General features: G+C 40.0%; 1 protein-coding gene across 1 annotated transcript; it reads right to left on the reverse strand.

The window, feature by feature from the left end:
* Nucleotides 1-10,075: 10,075 nt before the first annotated feature.
* On the reverse strand, nucleotides 10,076-13,189 carry RPL10A (ribosomal protein L10a). Its single transcript, XM_031965001.1, has 6 exons — nucleotides 13,066-13,189; nucleotides 12,358-12,432; nucleotides 12,046-12,126; nucleotides 11,549-11,697; nucleotides 10,954-11,126; nucleotides 10,076-10,286 (listed from the first exon to the last, which is right to left on the reverse strand). The coding sequence occupies exons 1-6, from the start codon at nucleotides 13,068-13,070 to the stop codon at nucleotides 10,116-10,118; spliced, it is 654 nt and encodes a 217-aa protein (XP_031820861.1). The 5' UTR covers nucleotides 13,071-13,189; the 3' UTR covers nucleotides 10,076-10,115.
* Between the last annotated feature and the right edge of the window lie 4,974 nt (nucleotides 13,190-18,163).

Consider the following 18,163-nt stretch of genomic DNA (forward strand, 5'->3'; position numbering starts at 1 on the left):
TATTACATGGATAATGAACTGGGTCTAAAGTTGAAAAGAAGCAGAAAAATGGGTTTGGAGAAATGGTCTAAGTACACTGGTAGAACTATGGTCATTATGATCCTGTGGTTCTTGAAAAGAATATAGAATTTTACTTAAAAATAAATGTAACTTAAAAATGAAAATTTTTCTTAAAAATAAAAATATAGGAAACTATGAAAATAACTTATTTTGCTTAAAAATGAATAATATATATTGAACTGTGCATATCCTTTGATCTAGCAATATCTTTGTTAGGCATAGGGTCAGTGAAGGTCAAAGACAGATGGGAGAATCCCATCAATTACAAAAATATTTATAGTAGCATTTTTAGGTAGCAGCAACCCCCTTCACAAATTATAGCATGTTAACATGATAGACTACTATTGCATAACTCAGGAAAGCTTACATAACAGATACAGAGTGAAGGAAGTAGAACTCAAAGAACAATTTAAATGATAAAAATATCATAATAATATCGCATTATAATCAATCATAATAACATAAAGGAAAAGAGCATTGGAAGACTCTAAAACTCTGATCAATGAAGTGACTAATTTTAACTTTTGTAAACTCAAGAGCAGAGAATGATGAGGTGTGGTCCCTTTAAGAATTGATTATACCTTTCTGATTCCCAACCCCTCCTAGTTAATGTAATTATCAATCCAGGCCCTTTTGATTCACAAATCCTGGTCCCTTTGAATTTTAATAGAAGATCTGGACCTGTCCCAGCCCACCCAGATTTGAGCCAACTTGGGGCTACACCCACAGGCCCCTCCAGCTAAATCTCCCATTATAAAAGGGGCCAAGCTGGGACCCCCTCTTTGCAGAGGTTTCAAACATGCCAGCCTTACGCCTGGCATCCCAGGATCCTGTGTCCACTGGAACCTGTGTCCGGTGCCCTTCTTATCTCTACCATCACCTTTTTCTATAGGTATATATTTCTATATACTTTAACCTTCCAAATCCCATAGCAAACCTCTTTTTATCAATCTAGCTTTTTGAGACAATAAATGCTTTTATTGGGGATTCCCACTGCCACTAGACTTCATTTAACTCCGTATTCTTGTGCCGAATCCAAAGGGGTTGCAGGGAAGCTCTATTTGACAAACTGTACCCCGAACTTGCCGCTAGACCTCAATTAAACCCTAATTTCATTTAGGTACCCCATATCTAGACCTCATCAAGACTATTTAGTTTTTGCTTTTCTTTGTCTCTAGAGCTTAGTGCAGATTGAAGCTTTTTTTTTTTTTGGCATTTTATTTTTCTTGCTTTTTTTTAATACCTTGGCTAATATGAAACTATGTTTTGCATGACTTCACATGTATAATGGGTATCACATTACTTGTCTTTTCAATGACTGGGGAGGGGCTTATGTGAGGGAGAGAATTCAAAACTCAAAAAAAATGAAAATATAAAAAAATAAGAAAGTGGCCTGATTAATATCTCCATTATAACCTCCAGTCCATCTTCCACTCACTACTTTCTGGGTCATCACTCTACTCCGGATGCACTGTGCTATCCTTCTATTTACCAGATGAAGAATCAGTTCCCATACTCACTTCCCTTCTGGCTGTTGGAACCTTCTCCTTGAAGATTATCCTCCATTTAACCTCTCTTTCTCTCTCCCCTTCCTTCTTTCCTTTCCTTCTCCTCCCTCTTTTCCTTGCTCTCTTTGCCTTGATAGATAGAAGGATAAATGGATAGGTAAATATGTATATGTATATCTATATCCCCAGGGATCTCTCTTCAAATCCTCCCAGAACATTTTGTCTACATCTCTCCTTTGCCCTTATTATATTTTACCTCCTATTATACTTCCTGACGTACTGACACATTCTGTGTCCCACCCCACCTCATATATATTTATACACACAATCTTGTTTCTATATGGGAAGAAGAATAGGAATCCATTCCACAGCTCAGCTGATGCAGTACCATTAGATGAGGTTTTAATGTATAAGAGATGTCTGAACCAGCCATTCTGTGAGACAAAATTAGTGCCTCCAATGAATTACAAAGGTAAGATGAAGAATGATGGGTCACACCCCTCAACATGATCTTTAAAAGTCAGTTCATTGAATCTGTAAGATAGACTCAGCTCCTAACAGGAGCATAGAACTAGAGGAAGAATGGTTGTAAGAAGCCACAGGGATCTAAATGGGCAGAAGCACAGGCAGAGGAAAGTGTCATAAAGAGAAGGGTCAGAGGCAGCTAGAAGGTTCAGTGGATAGAGCACCAGCCGTGCTGGTTCAAATTTGGACCTCGGACACTTAACAGTTCCTAGCTGTGTGACCCTGGGCAAGTCATTTAACTCTAATTGCTTCAAAAAAAAAAAAAAAGACTCAACTCTCCAAAAAGAGATATTTAGGAGACTGAATATAAATCAACACATGCTAAATTCACTTTTTTTTCTGTTCTTTTTTTATCTGTCCTATATTTTTTGCCTTTTGCTCTGATTTTTCTCCCCCAACTTGATTCATAAAGCAATGTGTATTAAAAACAAAAAAATTTATTAGAGGAAAAAGAAAAAGAAAAAGGAAAGAGTCAGGACTAAGTGGTCACAAGGTAAACGACACAAGTAATACATCTGAAACCCCTAAATTACAGACCCCAAAGCAGTTCCTCTGGGCCTAAGGGAAAGTTTGTTTACCCTTCTTTGTTTTAAATGTTTGCTTTGTTTTTTATAAACAATGGTAATCATTGGAAATTGTGAGTTGGGGTTGTATTAATAGTGACAATAGAATAGAGAGCAAGTTACTGAGGGAGAAAAATATCCTCAGAGAAGAGATAGACATAGATCTAACACTGAACTGTTTTATCTAAAATGTCACTGGCTGGGGGCACAAAGCTAATAAAACAAACAAATAAATAAATAGAAGTAATTATCTTTTGATACTATTTCCCAGAAAAGAAAGATGTTTATACCAGGAAAATTCATCTGGGCAATGTCAGCAATAGGGAGAAATATCTTTCCTCTGTAACAGTGCTACATCAGTTTATTTTAGTGCATATTATCTTTCCCTTTAAATATAAAGCCTGTGAGGGCAGAAAATGGTTTTGCTTTTTCTTTATATCCCCAGCATTTAGCATAGTTATTAGAACATAGTAAGGGCTTAATAAGTGCTTGCTGATTAATTGGTAAGAGTAAAGATTTTAGAAAGAGAGGAAATTATAGTAGAATATTTTTAATGACCACCAGCTTCTCTCAGAAACAAAGGATCATCTTATTAATATCTATATTCTGGTAATGCTGCATGTCTGTAAGCATGTAATGTCAGTCTCCAAAGAATTAAAATTGAGGATCATGAAAAAGCCAAGGGAGAGGCATGTGTTGGGCAGAGACAGGTTGAAATATATTATCAATGAGGAATTGTTACTTGTGAGTTTGAAGATCAGCAACAGAATTCCTGGGGTTAGTACAAGTTTTAGGAAAATCACTCCCAATTCAGTAAACTCCAGTAGCTTCCTATTGCCTCCAGAATCAAATACAAAGTGTTTTGTTTAGCATTCAAAGCCTTTCATAACCTAGTTAGTCCCCTCTTATCTTTCTATTTTTCTTATATCTTACTCTTGAGCAATTACTCTTTGATTCATTGATGGGCGATTCATTAACATCGGCCAATTGAACAATTGACATTATTCCATAAACAAGACTTCCATTTCTCAGTTCCAAGCTTTCTCCCTGGTTGTCCCCCTTGCCTGGAGCACTCTCCTTTCACTTCACTGCCTATGGACTTATTGGATTTCCTTAAATTCCAAATAAAATCCCACTTTGTAAAAGAAGCCTTCCCTAACCCCAGTAAATTCTGCACCTCCCCTCTGTTAATTATCTCCTATTTATCCTATATATGGTTTGCTCTGTGTGTACTTATTTGCAAATCTCCCTCATTAAATTGTAAATTCTTTAAGGGCAGGGATTTTCTTTGGCCTCTTTTTGGACACCATAAATGTGGACTGAGTACAGGAATTCTTTTCAATATACCAGGTTTGTACTGTGGCAATTAAAAATGAAATCTGGATAAAGCACAAGAAAAGAAAAAAATCTATTCATCATAAGAAAAATGGTGTTTATCAAATCTTCAAAAACTATTTTATTAAAATATGAAGTTTTTAAATCTTAAAAATGTCATAAGGCCCACAAATGGAGCATTAGGGATCATCATATCCAATCCCCTCATTTTAATTTTTTATTATTATAGATTTTTATTTACAATACATATGCATGGGTAATTTTTCAGCATTGACAATTGCAAATCCTTTTGTTCCAACTTTTCCCCTCCTTCCCCCCACCCCCTCCCCCAGATGGCAGGTTGATCAATACATGTTAAATATGTTAAAGTATAAATACAATATATGTACACATGTCCAAACAGTTATTTTGCTGTACAAAAAGAATCGGACTCTGAAATAGTGTACAATTAACCTGTGAAGGAAATAAAAAATGCAGGTGGACAAAAATAGAGGGATTGGGAATTCTATGTAGTGGTTCATACTCATTTCCCAGAGTTCTTTCGCTGGGTGTAGCTGGTTCAATTCATTACTGCTCTATTCGAATTGATTTGGTTCATCTCATTGCTGAAGAGGCCCCTCATTTTACAGGTGAGGAAGCTGAAGTCCAGAGAAGTGAAATGTCTTTCCCAGAGTCATACAACTAATAAGTATTTGAGGCAGGATTAAAATTCATATCATTCTGATACCAAGTCTGATTCTCTATCTGTTCCATTAAAAAGATCTGTCTCTCAGAGCTGAGAATCTGGCTCCACCTTGTCTTGCCAACTGGATTTCACTTTACCCTTCTTCACCCATTCTCTATTTCCATCAAACTAGTCCACTAATGATTTCCCCATCTCCTCCTGGTCTCTCATGCTCTCTTGCAGTCATATAAGTTTTCCCAAAAGCCTGGAGCATATTCTTTCCTCTGCTGTGCCTGTTCAGTGTAATAACACTAAAAGTTCCTCCTTACGATGCACAAAATTTGGAGCTAAATGCTGGCAAAAACTATCTTCTTTCAAGTTGCATGAAGTCTTCCCTGATCTCTCACCATCCTCCATTTACCATCCTCAAGGATCTCTCCCTTCAAAATCTCTCTTTAAAATTTCTCCCCTTGGTTCTTATTTTATTCTACCTCCTATCACACTTCCTGGTGTATCTAACATATTCTGCATCCCACCCTTCTTCGCTTCAACCCCATTAGATTATTAACTCCACAGAAGGCATATTTCCCTCCTTGTATCTCCAGGGCTTAGCATAAAATCTCAAGATTACTAAAAATCTAGGATTTTTAAAGTGAGATAGAGCTACTCCCTTCCTCTGAGCAGATCACAGCCCTGACACACCTTTGTAGATGATCTACATGATTTTCCTTAGCAGTAAAATCTGTTTACCTGTACTCACGTTCCATTCAGAGCCCTCTGGGACTAAGTGGAACCCTTTAATCCCTCTGCTGAAAAACAGCTGCCATGTGCTCAGTTCCTCCTATGGATTGTTCTCAAGGACATTTTTTTATCCTGGTTGCTTTTATTCTGCATAGTAAAGACTTGGAGGCAAGGCTTGGTGGTTCTCCAAATAATTTCCATCAACAATAACAACAATAAGCTAGCACTTAAATAGTATATGGGCTAAGAACTTTACAAATATCTCATATGATCCTCCCAACAATCTTGAGGGGTAGGTGCTATTATTATCCCTATTTTATAGATGAAGAATCTGAGATAAATAGTGATTAAGTGACCTGCCTAAAGTCAAACTGCCAGTAAGTGTCTGAGGTAAAATTTGAACATACACTTCCCAATGCCAGGTCCAGTACTCTATCCCCTGTCACTCAGTACATAAAGGGCAGTTACCAAGGATTCTTACCATACCCCTATGTATCCAAGGCATAAACTCTCCATCAGCTATTTTTTTCTGTCTTTTCCAGTACAAAGATTATTTTCCTTGACAGAGAAAAGACTTCAAATAAGAATTAAACAGTTCAGTTTAATTCAATTTAATTTTTAAAAATTCTGTTTCTCTGTATTAGGGAATATCAGGGTATCCATTACAGTGTTCATTAGGGAATCCGAGGTAAAGAGCTGGAATTAGGAAGACCTAAGTTCACATCTGGTCTCAAGAACTAGCTGTGTGACCCTGGGCACATCACTTCACTCTGCCTCAGTTTCCTCATCTGTAAAATGAGCTGGAGAGGAAATGACAAACCACTCCAGTAACTTTACCAAGAAAACCCCAAATGGAGTTATGAAAAATTGGCAAGACTGAAAATAATTAAATAAGCCTGTTGGTCAAGTCAAACCTGACTTCTCTATTTAAGACCATTGTAGAGATGCTCAAGGTCCTGATCCCTACAAAGGCATTGGAATAACCAGCCCTGTGTCTGTGTCCAGAGAGACAACCGTTGTGCAGATGTGGCCCAGCAGCTGTTTCTGAAGGTGCAGCTGCAGCCTCAACCATAGAAGACCTGAGAAAAGAAGCTTTTGCCACCCAAAGTCCTTGGCATTGTCCAATGGTTCCATGCCAGAAACTGATAGGATTATCAGTGGAAATGATATGAAAAAAGAGGCATCATCATTTGGCACTTTCCCCTAAGGAAACATGGGACTTTCTCGCCAGATTGGCAGTTGAAACTTTTCAGATATTCTCTCCCATTAGGATATAAGCTTCCTGACAGCAGGGACTGTCTGGCTTTTTTCATTCAATGTTAATTGAATCTCATTTTACATCATTGTATATATTCTGTGTCCCACCCTTCTTCACTTCAACCCCATTAGATTATAAATGCCACAGAAGGGATATTTCCCTCCTTGTATTCCCAGGGTTTAGCATAAGATCTCAAGCTAAGGAAGTGAGATCTGAACTAAAGGCAGCATCCATTCCCACTGGAAGACCCTCTCACTCTAGCCCATCTTTTTCAAGGTGGAAGGAGATATTTGTAAAGTGCTCAGTACAGTATCTGGCTCTTCATGATTCCATATAGGGTTTTCTTAGCAAAGGTATCGGAGTGGTTTGTCCACATAATTAATACTTAGTAATACTTATACTTCACATACTTAACACGTTCCCCGTTCCCTGTCAATTGATGGAGTGAAATTGCATTGAATAGAATGTAGCTTTTTTCCATGAGGATTTATATTTTTGGTTTTGGACCGAGGAAATGGATTAATCTACAACTTTACCCTGAAAAAAAAGTGTGTGATTTAGATGCTATATTTATCAGAGTTAATGAAGCAGATACTTGATTGGAGTCACTGGGAGGTAAACTATATTTATTTCAACAAGTAACTAAGGGTATGTACTTCTTTTCTCTGCTAGGGAAGTTAATATGGAGGAGGAGGAGCAGTAGGACCTGCCAGGGGTCACTAGGGCATCAACTTTTGGCACTATTCATTTCAACCAGCTGGTCATGGGCACACCTTCCCCACTTCGGCTTCACCCAGTATCTAAAACAGAGACTTGTATATACCTGAAGAAAGGATTTGTGATTGTATCCATGTAAGGGAATCCTTCCAATTTAGATCATAAGCCATTTTGGGATCAGTCATTTGCTCAGGGTTGGTCACATAATTCAAGTCCAACAATTGTCCACTTTCCCTTAATCATTTCTTTAAATTAAATGAGGTATTTGTAAAGTTCCTACCACAAGGCTTAGCATGTAATAGGCATTTAATAAATGCATAATTTATCATTATGTTTATCAAAGTTTATACTTTGCATTTTATTGGCCTAAGCTTGTGATTTCATTAAAAGAAAGAACTCTAGTGAGAAAATTTCCTATGTCAATGCTTATCAGTAACTACCTGCAACCTAAAAGTTTTGGAGAGTTGCTTAGGAACTATGAAATTAGGGGACTTGCCCAGAATTACACAGCCAAGTATGTAGCAAAGTTAGAATCTGCACCATCCTAACTCGGAAACCAGCTCTATATAACTGCCTCATTGGCCAGTCAAGTCTGTTATAAATAACTCTATTCACTGAGCCATCACTTTTTTTTTTTTTTTTTAATGAAAATCTTTTATTTTCAATTTTTCAAATATTTTCAATATTTTCAAATGCAACATATGCATGGATAATTTTTCAACTCTGACCCTTGCAAAAACATGTGTTCCAACCTCCCCCCCCTTTTCCCCACCCCCTCTACCAGATGGCAAGTAATCCAATGTTAAACATAATAAAAATGTTAAATACAACATATGCATACATCTTTATAATTATCTTGATGCATAAAAAAAAGATCAAAAAAGAAAAAAAAAAGAAAATGCAAACAACAGTGAAAATGCTATGTTGTGATCCACACTCAGTTCTCACAGACCTCTCTGGGTGTGGATGGCTCTCTCCATCACAGGCCCATCAGAATAGGTTTGAATCATCTCATTGTTGAAAAGACAAGAACATCAGAATGTTGCCATGTACAATACTCTCCTGGTTCTGATTCATTTCACTTAGCATCAGTGTATGTCTCTCCAGGCCTCTCTAAAATAATCCTGCTGGCCGTATCTTACAGAACAATAGTATTCCATAACATAAGTTATTCAGCCATTCTCCATTTGATGGGCATCCATTCAATTTCCAGCTTCTGGCCACTACAAAGAGGGCTGCCACATTCTTGCACATGTGAGTCCCTTTCCCTCCTTTAAGATCTTTGGGATATAAGCCCAGTAGAAACACTGCTGGACCAAAGAGTATGCAGCTTTATAGCCCTTTGGGGGTAGTTCCAAATTTGAGCCACCACTGTTTTCCCTCAGGCAATTGGGGTTAAGTGACTTGCCCAGGGTCACACAGCTAGGAGTGTCAAGTGTCTGAGGTCAACTTTGAACTCGGGTCCTCCCGACTTCAGAGCTGGTGCTCTATCCACTGCAGCAACTAGCTGACCCTGAGCCATCACTTTCAAAGTGTAAGATAGGCATTTAATATTTCACTGGAAAACAAAATGTGAAGTGGTATATTCAGATCCCGATTCTGCTTATTAATTAGCTGCTCAGTATTAGTTGTCCTTTTACATTTCTATCTTTTCCCTTGGAAAGATTGAGCCTTACATGAGATGGTTTATTTGTAAACTAAATGTCTGGTTAAACCAATTAATAATGGTTAATTATACCTATAAGAAGCCCACAAGGTTACATGGAATCGACATATTAGAAGATTTTGACCACAAAAGGCAAGTAAAAGATTTTATAGGCACAGAAAAGGGAAAAATGGAAGTGAACATTCATGTATTTTGTTCAGGTGTCACAGATCAGGTAATGCCTTATTTTAGTAGATTCAGGGTTAGATTGGAAGAAAGCTTGAAACCAATTGGGGGCTAATCCCAGAGGTAAAGAGGTCTTGACTTGGGGGCAAAAGGGACAAGGATTTTACTCCTTCACTTGTTTGAAGAGGCTTAAAATTTATATGGCTGGCCCTAAACTTTCCTAATCTGGCCACTTATTAAACAAAGGCCAAAGTACATTTTTTGAGTTCCTTTCTGGCTCCTGGGGACTATCTGTAGCCATATAGGTAGATTGAGGTCCTGGAATTGCCTTTCCCACCTAGCTCCCAAATTTCTCAAGAGTATCCCATGATAGTTGTCATGCTAAAAAGTAGTAACAAGTCTTATGTTAAAAGGAATGTCATCAATTGATCTGTAATTAACAGAATCAGCTACACCCAGAGAAACAACACTGGCAAAATGAGTATGGAACACAACCTAACAGTTCCACTGTTATTGTTTGCTTGCATTTTTGTTTTTTCTTCTCAGGCTATTTTTATCTTCTTTCTAAATCTAATCTTTCTTGTGCAACAAGATAACTGTATAAATAACTACAAATATGTTGTATTTAACATATACAAAATCTAGCGGGTGGGGATCGTTCAAAAGAGCAATATATGGGCATCATGGTCTTCAGTTATAAAGACCTTAGGAGGAGCCTTCTCTGAAGCATGACAACTTCCATCCTACCAAAAGATTTCAGCAATAAGGCTGCTACATTCCCAAGCTGCCATGAAGCCACTGTGGTCTCTCCCCAACCCTCACTCATTCCCCCACCCCAACAATATGCAACCACAGAATACAGGATGCAAAACATTCATTAGCAGCTTCCGCCATTTATTAACACCACGTTAATTTAATACAGGCGCTGGGGCTTGCCCATGGTGCTCTTGATATACAATGCCCTCACATTTTGCCAATTTTTCTTTAGCAAAGAAACCAGGAAATTGACAGCCAGGTGGATGTTGTAGACGAGTTCATCATCTGTCATCTTCACGTGGCCAACAGCCACTGCCAGACACAGCACCTAGGGCAGAGAACCAGGGCCAGTTGATGAAATCAGTAAATCTACTATTGGAGAAATTACAGATAACACATAAGGACTCAACTACTCAAAACTCACTAAGGTTGCTTCCAAGCTCTAGAAGAGTATGTAAAAAGGGAAACAATTACCTGAATTCCAGTTCTCACTAATTGTTTAGAATAGTTGTTACCTGTATAGCAACAGCTAGAGTGGATCACCTGGATCTTCTCACCTGGACTTCAGCAGGCTTTCTCTAAGCACCCACTCCCCATCCTAATCAACGGGGCCCTGCTTCAATCCTACTTTTCAGCCCAATTCTTCCCAGTACTCCACACTAATCACGGGCCCAACTGAAGGGCTCTGTTCATGGCACTCTGCCTTAGACTGGAAAGCTCCTCACCCCTCCTTTTTAAGGTTCAGCAAACTCTTTTCAGCAAGTTTAATAATCAACACTCCATCTATACATCTGGCTCTTCTGAAAATGCACCCCTTTCTCCCCTTTAGGGAAAGGCAAGCTCCCCCCAAAAAAGGGCATTAGCTTTTGCCTTTGTTCTTGGAGCTTGAAGCTTAAGTATTTACTGGTCTCCCCCAATCTTATTTCTAAAGGAGAGGGGGGGAAAAAATCATGCTTGACCAAGACAAAAGAACCCAGACTACACTTTCCTCTCACCTTCTTCATCTGAAACTTGATGGTAGATTTAACCTCATCGACCTTTGCCACCATATTTTCATTGTGGGTGAGAAGAGATGGAAACTTGCCAGCTTTGTTCAGACCAGGGCCCAGGATTCGAGGAATCTGCTTGATCAAGGACTCAGAGGCCAAAAAGGCATCATACTTTTTAGCTATTGAAAAAGCCAAGGATTTTGGATAACCATTAATTTATCAGCACAACATGCTTTTACTCCCCATGAAAGATTAGGAATCCCATAGACAGGGAAGAGATTAAGACTTATGAGAACCAAGCCTGTCCACCCAAGCCAAGGAAAAGAGATTCTGCCCAAGATTATCTATATCTAAGGTAATTAACAAGTGGAAGAAAACTAGTTTTAGGAAATCCAAAGCTAGATTCTAACCCACATCTTTCAAGTTTACTTTTGACATATAACAACGTACCATACTATCTACATTTTATATTTATACCCACACCCAAGCTCCACCCCCAAAATACCTATCCTATCGCTACCCTTGGGCAGCACTGCCAAGTCACCATCCCCCTTCCCCTTTTCCAGACTGTCCTGGCTTCAAAGATGCCCATTTCACACACCCAGCTTCTTGACCAATTTCTTGTTCTTATTCAGCTTCTTCAGAGCCTCGATATCCATGTGAGGGATTTCCACAGCCTTGGCTTCATCACAGTGCTGTTGGTCTCCCAGAACACACACAGAAAATTTAGGTCGGGGGGTGGATTTGAGCCTGAAAGGGACAAAGGACAGACCATGGGTATCCCCAAGCATCGAGACCAAGGAGAAGCCTGGGACCGTGGCCAAGGAAGCCTTACCCAGATCTGAATTCACCTTCACCAACAGCTAGTCTGGCTTCTCAAACTAGCCGGCAGGTTTGGCCAAGGCCTCCCCTCGCCTCCCCTCATGTTTTAAGACCCAGGGTCGGGGTCCGTCCAGCCTCGCCTGCAGCAGCAGCAGGGGGTCTGAACTACCCTGGCACATCAGCGCTGCCCCCGACTCCCCCTGCTCCTTAATCGCGGAGACACTGAAGGGAGACGGGAACAGACTGAGGGCCGGGTCATGTCAAAACGGTGCCAACCTGACGGTGCCCGAGAAACGTTTGTCCTTTTGGGGATCGTAATTCTTCAAACTGATCTGCAGCTCCACCGTTTCCAAAAACCTGGAGGATGGGAACAAAAACCGGGTCAGCGCTCGCGTCCGTCACAAAAACCGGAGAATAACGCACCCCAACACCTACACAACCCTCTCGAGGCGACAGCCACTTTCGCGATAACTTTGGGCAAGTACGGGTCTCACGATCACCCCATTTTACAGAAGAGACCGGAATGAGCGAGGTGACTTCTCTGGTACCCCGCCCCACCCCCACAGAAGGCAAAGGCACGTTACTCACTTTCTGCGCTTGCGCTGGTTCCCATGCAGGACCTCCCGCACAGCTTCATAGAGCGTGTCCCGAGAGACTTTGCTGCTGCAGGGCCGGAGAGAAAAGCAGTTTAACGAGGCGCACGTTTCCAGGCCCCCCGCAGCACCGGGCCAGGTTTCTTTACGTAGCAGTACGCGTTTATTAAGCCCATTTCGCCTAGAGCGCTGTGACCATCACCTTAATGGCGCTTCCACCCCGGCACTGCCAGGACCGCGCGTGAACAATTAAGAGACAACAAGAAACCCTTCCCCCCCCCCCCCCCCCCCCCCGGTGTGTTTGGCCCGCCGCACAAATGAGGAAATGGCGCGGACAAGGAGGGGAGAGCTGCCCCCAGGCCGGGGTCCCCGTGACAGCGTCCCGAGGCTAGGCCGGGCCACGTGGGCGCCATTCTGCGCCGGCCGCAGGGGAAGCGGGGCCAGCGCACTCCCGGGAACGTTCCTCCCCCGGGCCTCGCTCCACAGCCAGGGCTTGGCGCTCGCTAACCGCCCCGGCAGCCCCGGGGGCCTCAGGGCCGGGGATGTCACCCGGCCTAGCCAGGAGGGCTGAAAAGAGCCAGCGGAAAGGCCGGCTTGCATCTTTCCCGGCCTCCTCGCCGGAGTCTTGGCTAAAATTTATCTAACTGGGGACTGGATGGACGCCGATGAAACTACAACCTCCTCGCAGGCAGGAGACACTTACCTCATGGCTGCCTTCTAGTCACAAACCGGGAAAAGAACAAAAGTCTCGTTTCCGGCGTTCAAGTATTATCTCAGATCTCGCGAGAGCCACCTCTAGAGTTTAGCTGTACCCGCCCCCACAGCGGCCGCGGACGAAACGTGCGTGACGAAATTGGAGTAGGGAAGGGCCAAGAGGCTCACGCTGCGCATGGGCACCGCAGACGCCAGTTTCTTCTCCTCCCCCTTCCCAAACCCTGCAGCGTGAGCGAGTGACGCGGTCGTTTCCATTCCTTTTGCTGAGAGGGACTGGGAGATAGCCCAACGTGATTATGCGAAGGATGCTGGCTGCAGGAACTTGAGGAAATAGATGCTGGGAGAGCATCCAGCAAGCAATGCTTAGGATGTCAAAACTGGATGATAAACTGACTAGTAATTGAGTACCAACCTCCCCACCCCCACTCTGGTCTCGGGATAAAAAAGTGGTGACTTCGGGGCCGAAATTGAGGCGAGAATTGTCAGAGTGCAGTTTTCCGACAGCGCGCTGGTTTAGAATAATTTACAAGGAATGTTCTGTAGGGGTTGAGGGAGGAGTCGGTGGGACCCGGCAATTTTTAAGAGAATCTATAAAAAATTAAAAAAGAAAAAAAAAAATCCCTGGAAGCAGAGGCTTTAGAGATATTTCTGGCTAGAGTTATAAGAAGTATTTTAAAGCAGTTTGGGCTTGGGAAGACATAAACTGTTGCAAAGTGATGTGAGCAGAACTAGAGCAGAATTTAGCTATTCTCAGCAATACAACGATCCCAGACAGTTCTGGAGGACTTATAATGAAAAATGCTACCCACCTTCAAAGAAAGAACTGATGGAGAAGGAAGGCAGATCAAAGCATACTTTTTCCTACTTCATTTTTCTTTTCTTTTGCAACATGAAAATAGTTTATATGACTTCATATAATTGATGTCATGGCTCTTGCCTTCTCAGTGAGTGGGGGAAGGGCAGGATAGAGAGAATTCTGAACTGAAAATTTTAAAAAATCGAATGTTAAATAGGTTTAATCTTCAAATCAAGCTCTGATTTGGGAGATGGGGGGGGGGCAGGGAAGTTGGGGAAGAGAGAGAGAGAGAGAAAAACAATTTGATTATGATAGTAGGGTTACTCTGAACCTTGGAGCACACTATCTTCCCATTTTAGATCATGGGATTCAGACTGGAGGAGCCTTAGAAATTGCCTAGTCCAGGGGTTCTTAATCTTTTTTTGTTTGTTTGTTTATGATCCACTTCGGTTCTTGTAATAATGTTTTCAAATGGATAAAATGTCAAGGGTTACAATTTATGTGAAAAGTTATCAAAATATATAAAAAAAAAAGTTTAGGGTCTAAGAACCCTTCATTTTGCCTAATCTCATAATTTTAGGGCTGAGGAAACTAAAGCTCAGAACCCAGATCGCACAAGTAGTAAATTGCCTGCGTCCTTCAATCCAAATTCAGCCCCCCTTTTTTTTTTTTTTAATTAAAGCTTTTTATTTTCAAAACTTATACGTGGATAATTTTTCAATATTGACCCTTGCAAAATCTTGTATTCCAAATTTTCCCCTCCTTTTCCCCCATTCCCTCCCCCAATGGCAGGTAATCCAATATATGCTAAACATGTTAAAATATATGTCAAATCCAATATATGTATACATATTTATACAATTATTTTGCTGGGCAAGAAAAATCAGATAAAAAGGGAAAAAATGAGAAAGAAATTAAACTGTCAGCCTTCTTTTTAATATATTATGGGGTCCTTTACTTTTGATCATTCCTTCACCTTGATCTTGTCATCCTCAAGATTATGGAATTACCCTTACTCTAGAACACATGGCCAGGTCTAATTACTATACATAATTCATTCACCCCATGTCTGAAAGTACAGGCATAGAATAGGTTGAAATCATGTTTCTATCCAAATTCCAATGCTCTAATAAGAATGCTGTTACATGAATACAATTGGAATGTTGCCATTTTGGTTTCATCTTTCATTTAAAAAAATAGAAGTGTTAGGATAAATACAATAGTTTGGGGAAGACAGGCAGAAGATATAAGAGAAATCCTAAATAAATCAATTAGGGAATGGGAAAAAAGATCTGATAAAAGTTCCTTGTCTTAGCATTTAAGAGAATGTTTATCTTTTCAACAGTGAGGATTAAAATCAATTTTAATAGACTTGTGAAGCAAAGTGCCACATCTGGAAAGAGAATTAGAGACTGAAAGAAGATTAAAGCATAGTATTTTCTTTTTGTTATTGTTGCGTGTTTGCTTTTTTCCTTATTTTTTTTCCTCTTTTGATCTCATTTGTATGTGTGTGCAGCATGACGAATATGGAAATATGTTTAGAAGAATTGTACATGTTTAAACACATCTCAGATTGCTTGCTTTCTTGGGGAAGGGAAAGAGGTCAGGAGAGGGAGAGAAATTTGGAACACAAGATTTTGCAAAGGTAAATGTTGAAAACTATTCTTACATGTATTTGAAAAAACAAAACACTATTTAAAATCTTTTTTTTATTTTTTGCTGAGGCAACTGGGGTTAAGTGACTTGCCCAGGGTCATACATCTAGGAAGTGTGAAATGTGAGAGCAGATTTGAACTCAGATCCTCCTCACTTCGGGGCTAGTGTTCTGTCTGTCCACTGTGCCACTTAGCTGCCCCAAAATACTATTAAAAAAAAAAAAAAAGAATGCATAAGAATTAAAAATTTCACCTAATGAATAAATATTAGTGTGCTGAGTACAGCGATAGACAACAGGCTAATTTTATCCTAAAAAAATTCTAGAATGCTCCTGGCTAGCAGGATCTACAGTCTGGTTCAGGTATGGAAAAGCAACAGAAGAAATTATTCTAGCCGATATTACTTAAATGAGACTGTTTGCTAGGGAAAGCTTCTCTTTCAGCAGTTTATGCTAAAGAAGTACCCTCCCTAACTCCTCATAAAAACTTCTATTCATGTTAAGAAAAGATTATTGGATCAATGACCTGAATTGGAAGCAATTTTAGAGGCCATCTTGAGCAACCCTGTCATTTCGCAAAGGAAGCCAAGTCTCCAAAAAGTTAAGTTATTTGTCCAGTCACTGAGATAATAAGTTATAGCATAAGTGATGAGGCTGGGATTCAAACATGACAGACATGTGATTCCAAGACTGGAACTTTTCCCTTACATAATACTGGTACCTACAGGATAAACAGAAATATGAAAAATCAGCAATAGCCCTCCCACCAATGCCCAAACCTAGATCAGTTCCTGGCCAATGGTCTGCCCGTTTGGGGAAACTCAGGGACAGTGGGGGAAATAGCAGATGCTAGTGTTGCTCAGGTGGAATTGTCAAAGAGAAAAAATTTGAAAACTATGCATATGTTTTGAAAACTTTAGTAGAAAAAGAAAAATAGAAAAACTGTAATAGAAAAAAAAAATGGTATTGGAATGGTTTGCCATTTTCTTTCCAGCTTATTTTACAGATGAGAAAATTGAGGCAGAGTGAAGTGATTTGCCCAGGATCACATAGTAAATATCCAAGTCTTCATGACTCCAGGTCTGGCACTCTATCCACTTCACCCCCTAGCTACCTCCAGTATTATCTAATATTTTTTTCCTTCATGCCCTCTATAGTCAAAACAAGTCCTCTTGCCATTTCCCATTTCCACCCCTTTATTCAAACTATGCTCTCCCATGCCTTCGAGTGTTCCACAAGAGCTAACTTGGTTGCCACCTCTTTCATGGAGACTTCCTTGACATCTCCTTTCCCTCTGTCCCCTCCAGACACTACACCCCTCCACACAACTGGCATCTCCCACTTCAAAACTCCCATAAGCATTTCAATGAGGACTTTCTCTAATTGTAACTGATGCATAAAATGCTTTTATAGTTTACAAAGTGATACTTCATCCAACTCTCACAGCAACCACATATAAGGCAAAGTGGGGTACTATTGGTATCTTATATTTGATAGGTGAGGAAATAGGCTCAGAACAATTGTGACTTGCCTGTAGTAAGACTTAATAAGGCAGGATATACTTGATCTCATTTTCTTTTGTTTCACATTAATTTTTGTATGTCTATCTATTCATTTTACCACAAGTTTACCTCTCAGATACAGCTTTGTAGCTGTTGTCCAATTGCATAACTTGCACAAGTAGTCACTTATTAATTCCTGAAATGAATGGAGTTGTTTCAGGTAGCCAAGAGTTCCCACCCACCCTGACTCCTTTAAACAAAGAGAAAATTGGCTGGGTAATGGGTTGGGTAGATACAGCAGTGCCATGGGCAGTGACAGCTAGAAGCTGTTGTGCATCTTTCATACATGGGCCCCAGAAATTTCCAGTTCCTGATTCAGGTCAGTGGCTTTTTCATTTCATTTGGCAGAACAAAAAAAATCTTAAAGCCCACTTGCCAAAATAGAAACATTACTCTTTGCTAAAGTTATTGGCAGATTACTGTTTTAGATGAGACACTAATATTTTTTATTCACTATCGTATTCTTGGGATTAATGATTTATTCTAGAAACTGTTGTTAGGGCATTTTTCTAAACTTTTAACATGTTAATTTTATAGTAAGAAAGGACTTAACTTCAAGAAGTCCCCTTTTAATCCCCTCCCATCCCTAATAACCATAGGGCTATATATCGCAAGAAGCAGCTAACTAATACAGTAGATAGAGTGCCAAGAATGGTGTCAAGAAGACATCTTTCTTGAGTTCAAACCTGGCCTCAGACATTTACTAGCTGTGTGATCTTGGGCAATCACTTAACCCTGTTTGCCTCAGTTTCTTCATCTGTAAAATGAGTTGGAGAAAGAAATAGCAAACTTCCCTTATTGTTGATAAGAAATCCCCAAATAAAGTCACAGTCAGAAACAACCGAAAAACAACAAAAATGTTGGAAAGAATTAAGCATATAACTTAGGATATGGCTTATATGTAACCTTACTTTGCTCGACTATTGAAAGATTTTCAATTGGGGAGCAATGAAGGGAGATGAGCTAGCAACAGTATTTTTTTCTTTAAAAAAAAAAAAAGGAAGAAAAAATGTCATTGAAGCATTTTACTTTAAATCCCCAGAAGCAAAATAATGAAGTTCAAGAAAAAACAAGG

Source organism: Sarcophilus harrisii, chromosome 4 (assembly GCF_902635505.1).
Source record: "Sarcophilus harrisii chromosome 4, mSarHar1.11, whole genome shotgun sequence".
In the NCBI taxonomy this organism is placed as follows: Eukaryota; Metazoa; Chordata; class Mammalia; order Dasyuromorphia; family Dasyuridae; genus Sarcophilus; species Sarcophilus harrisii.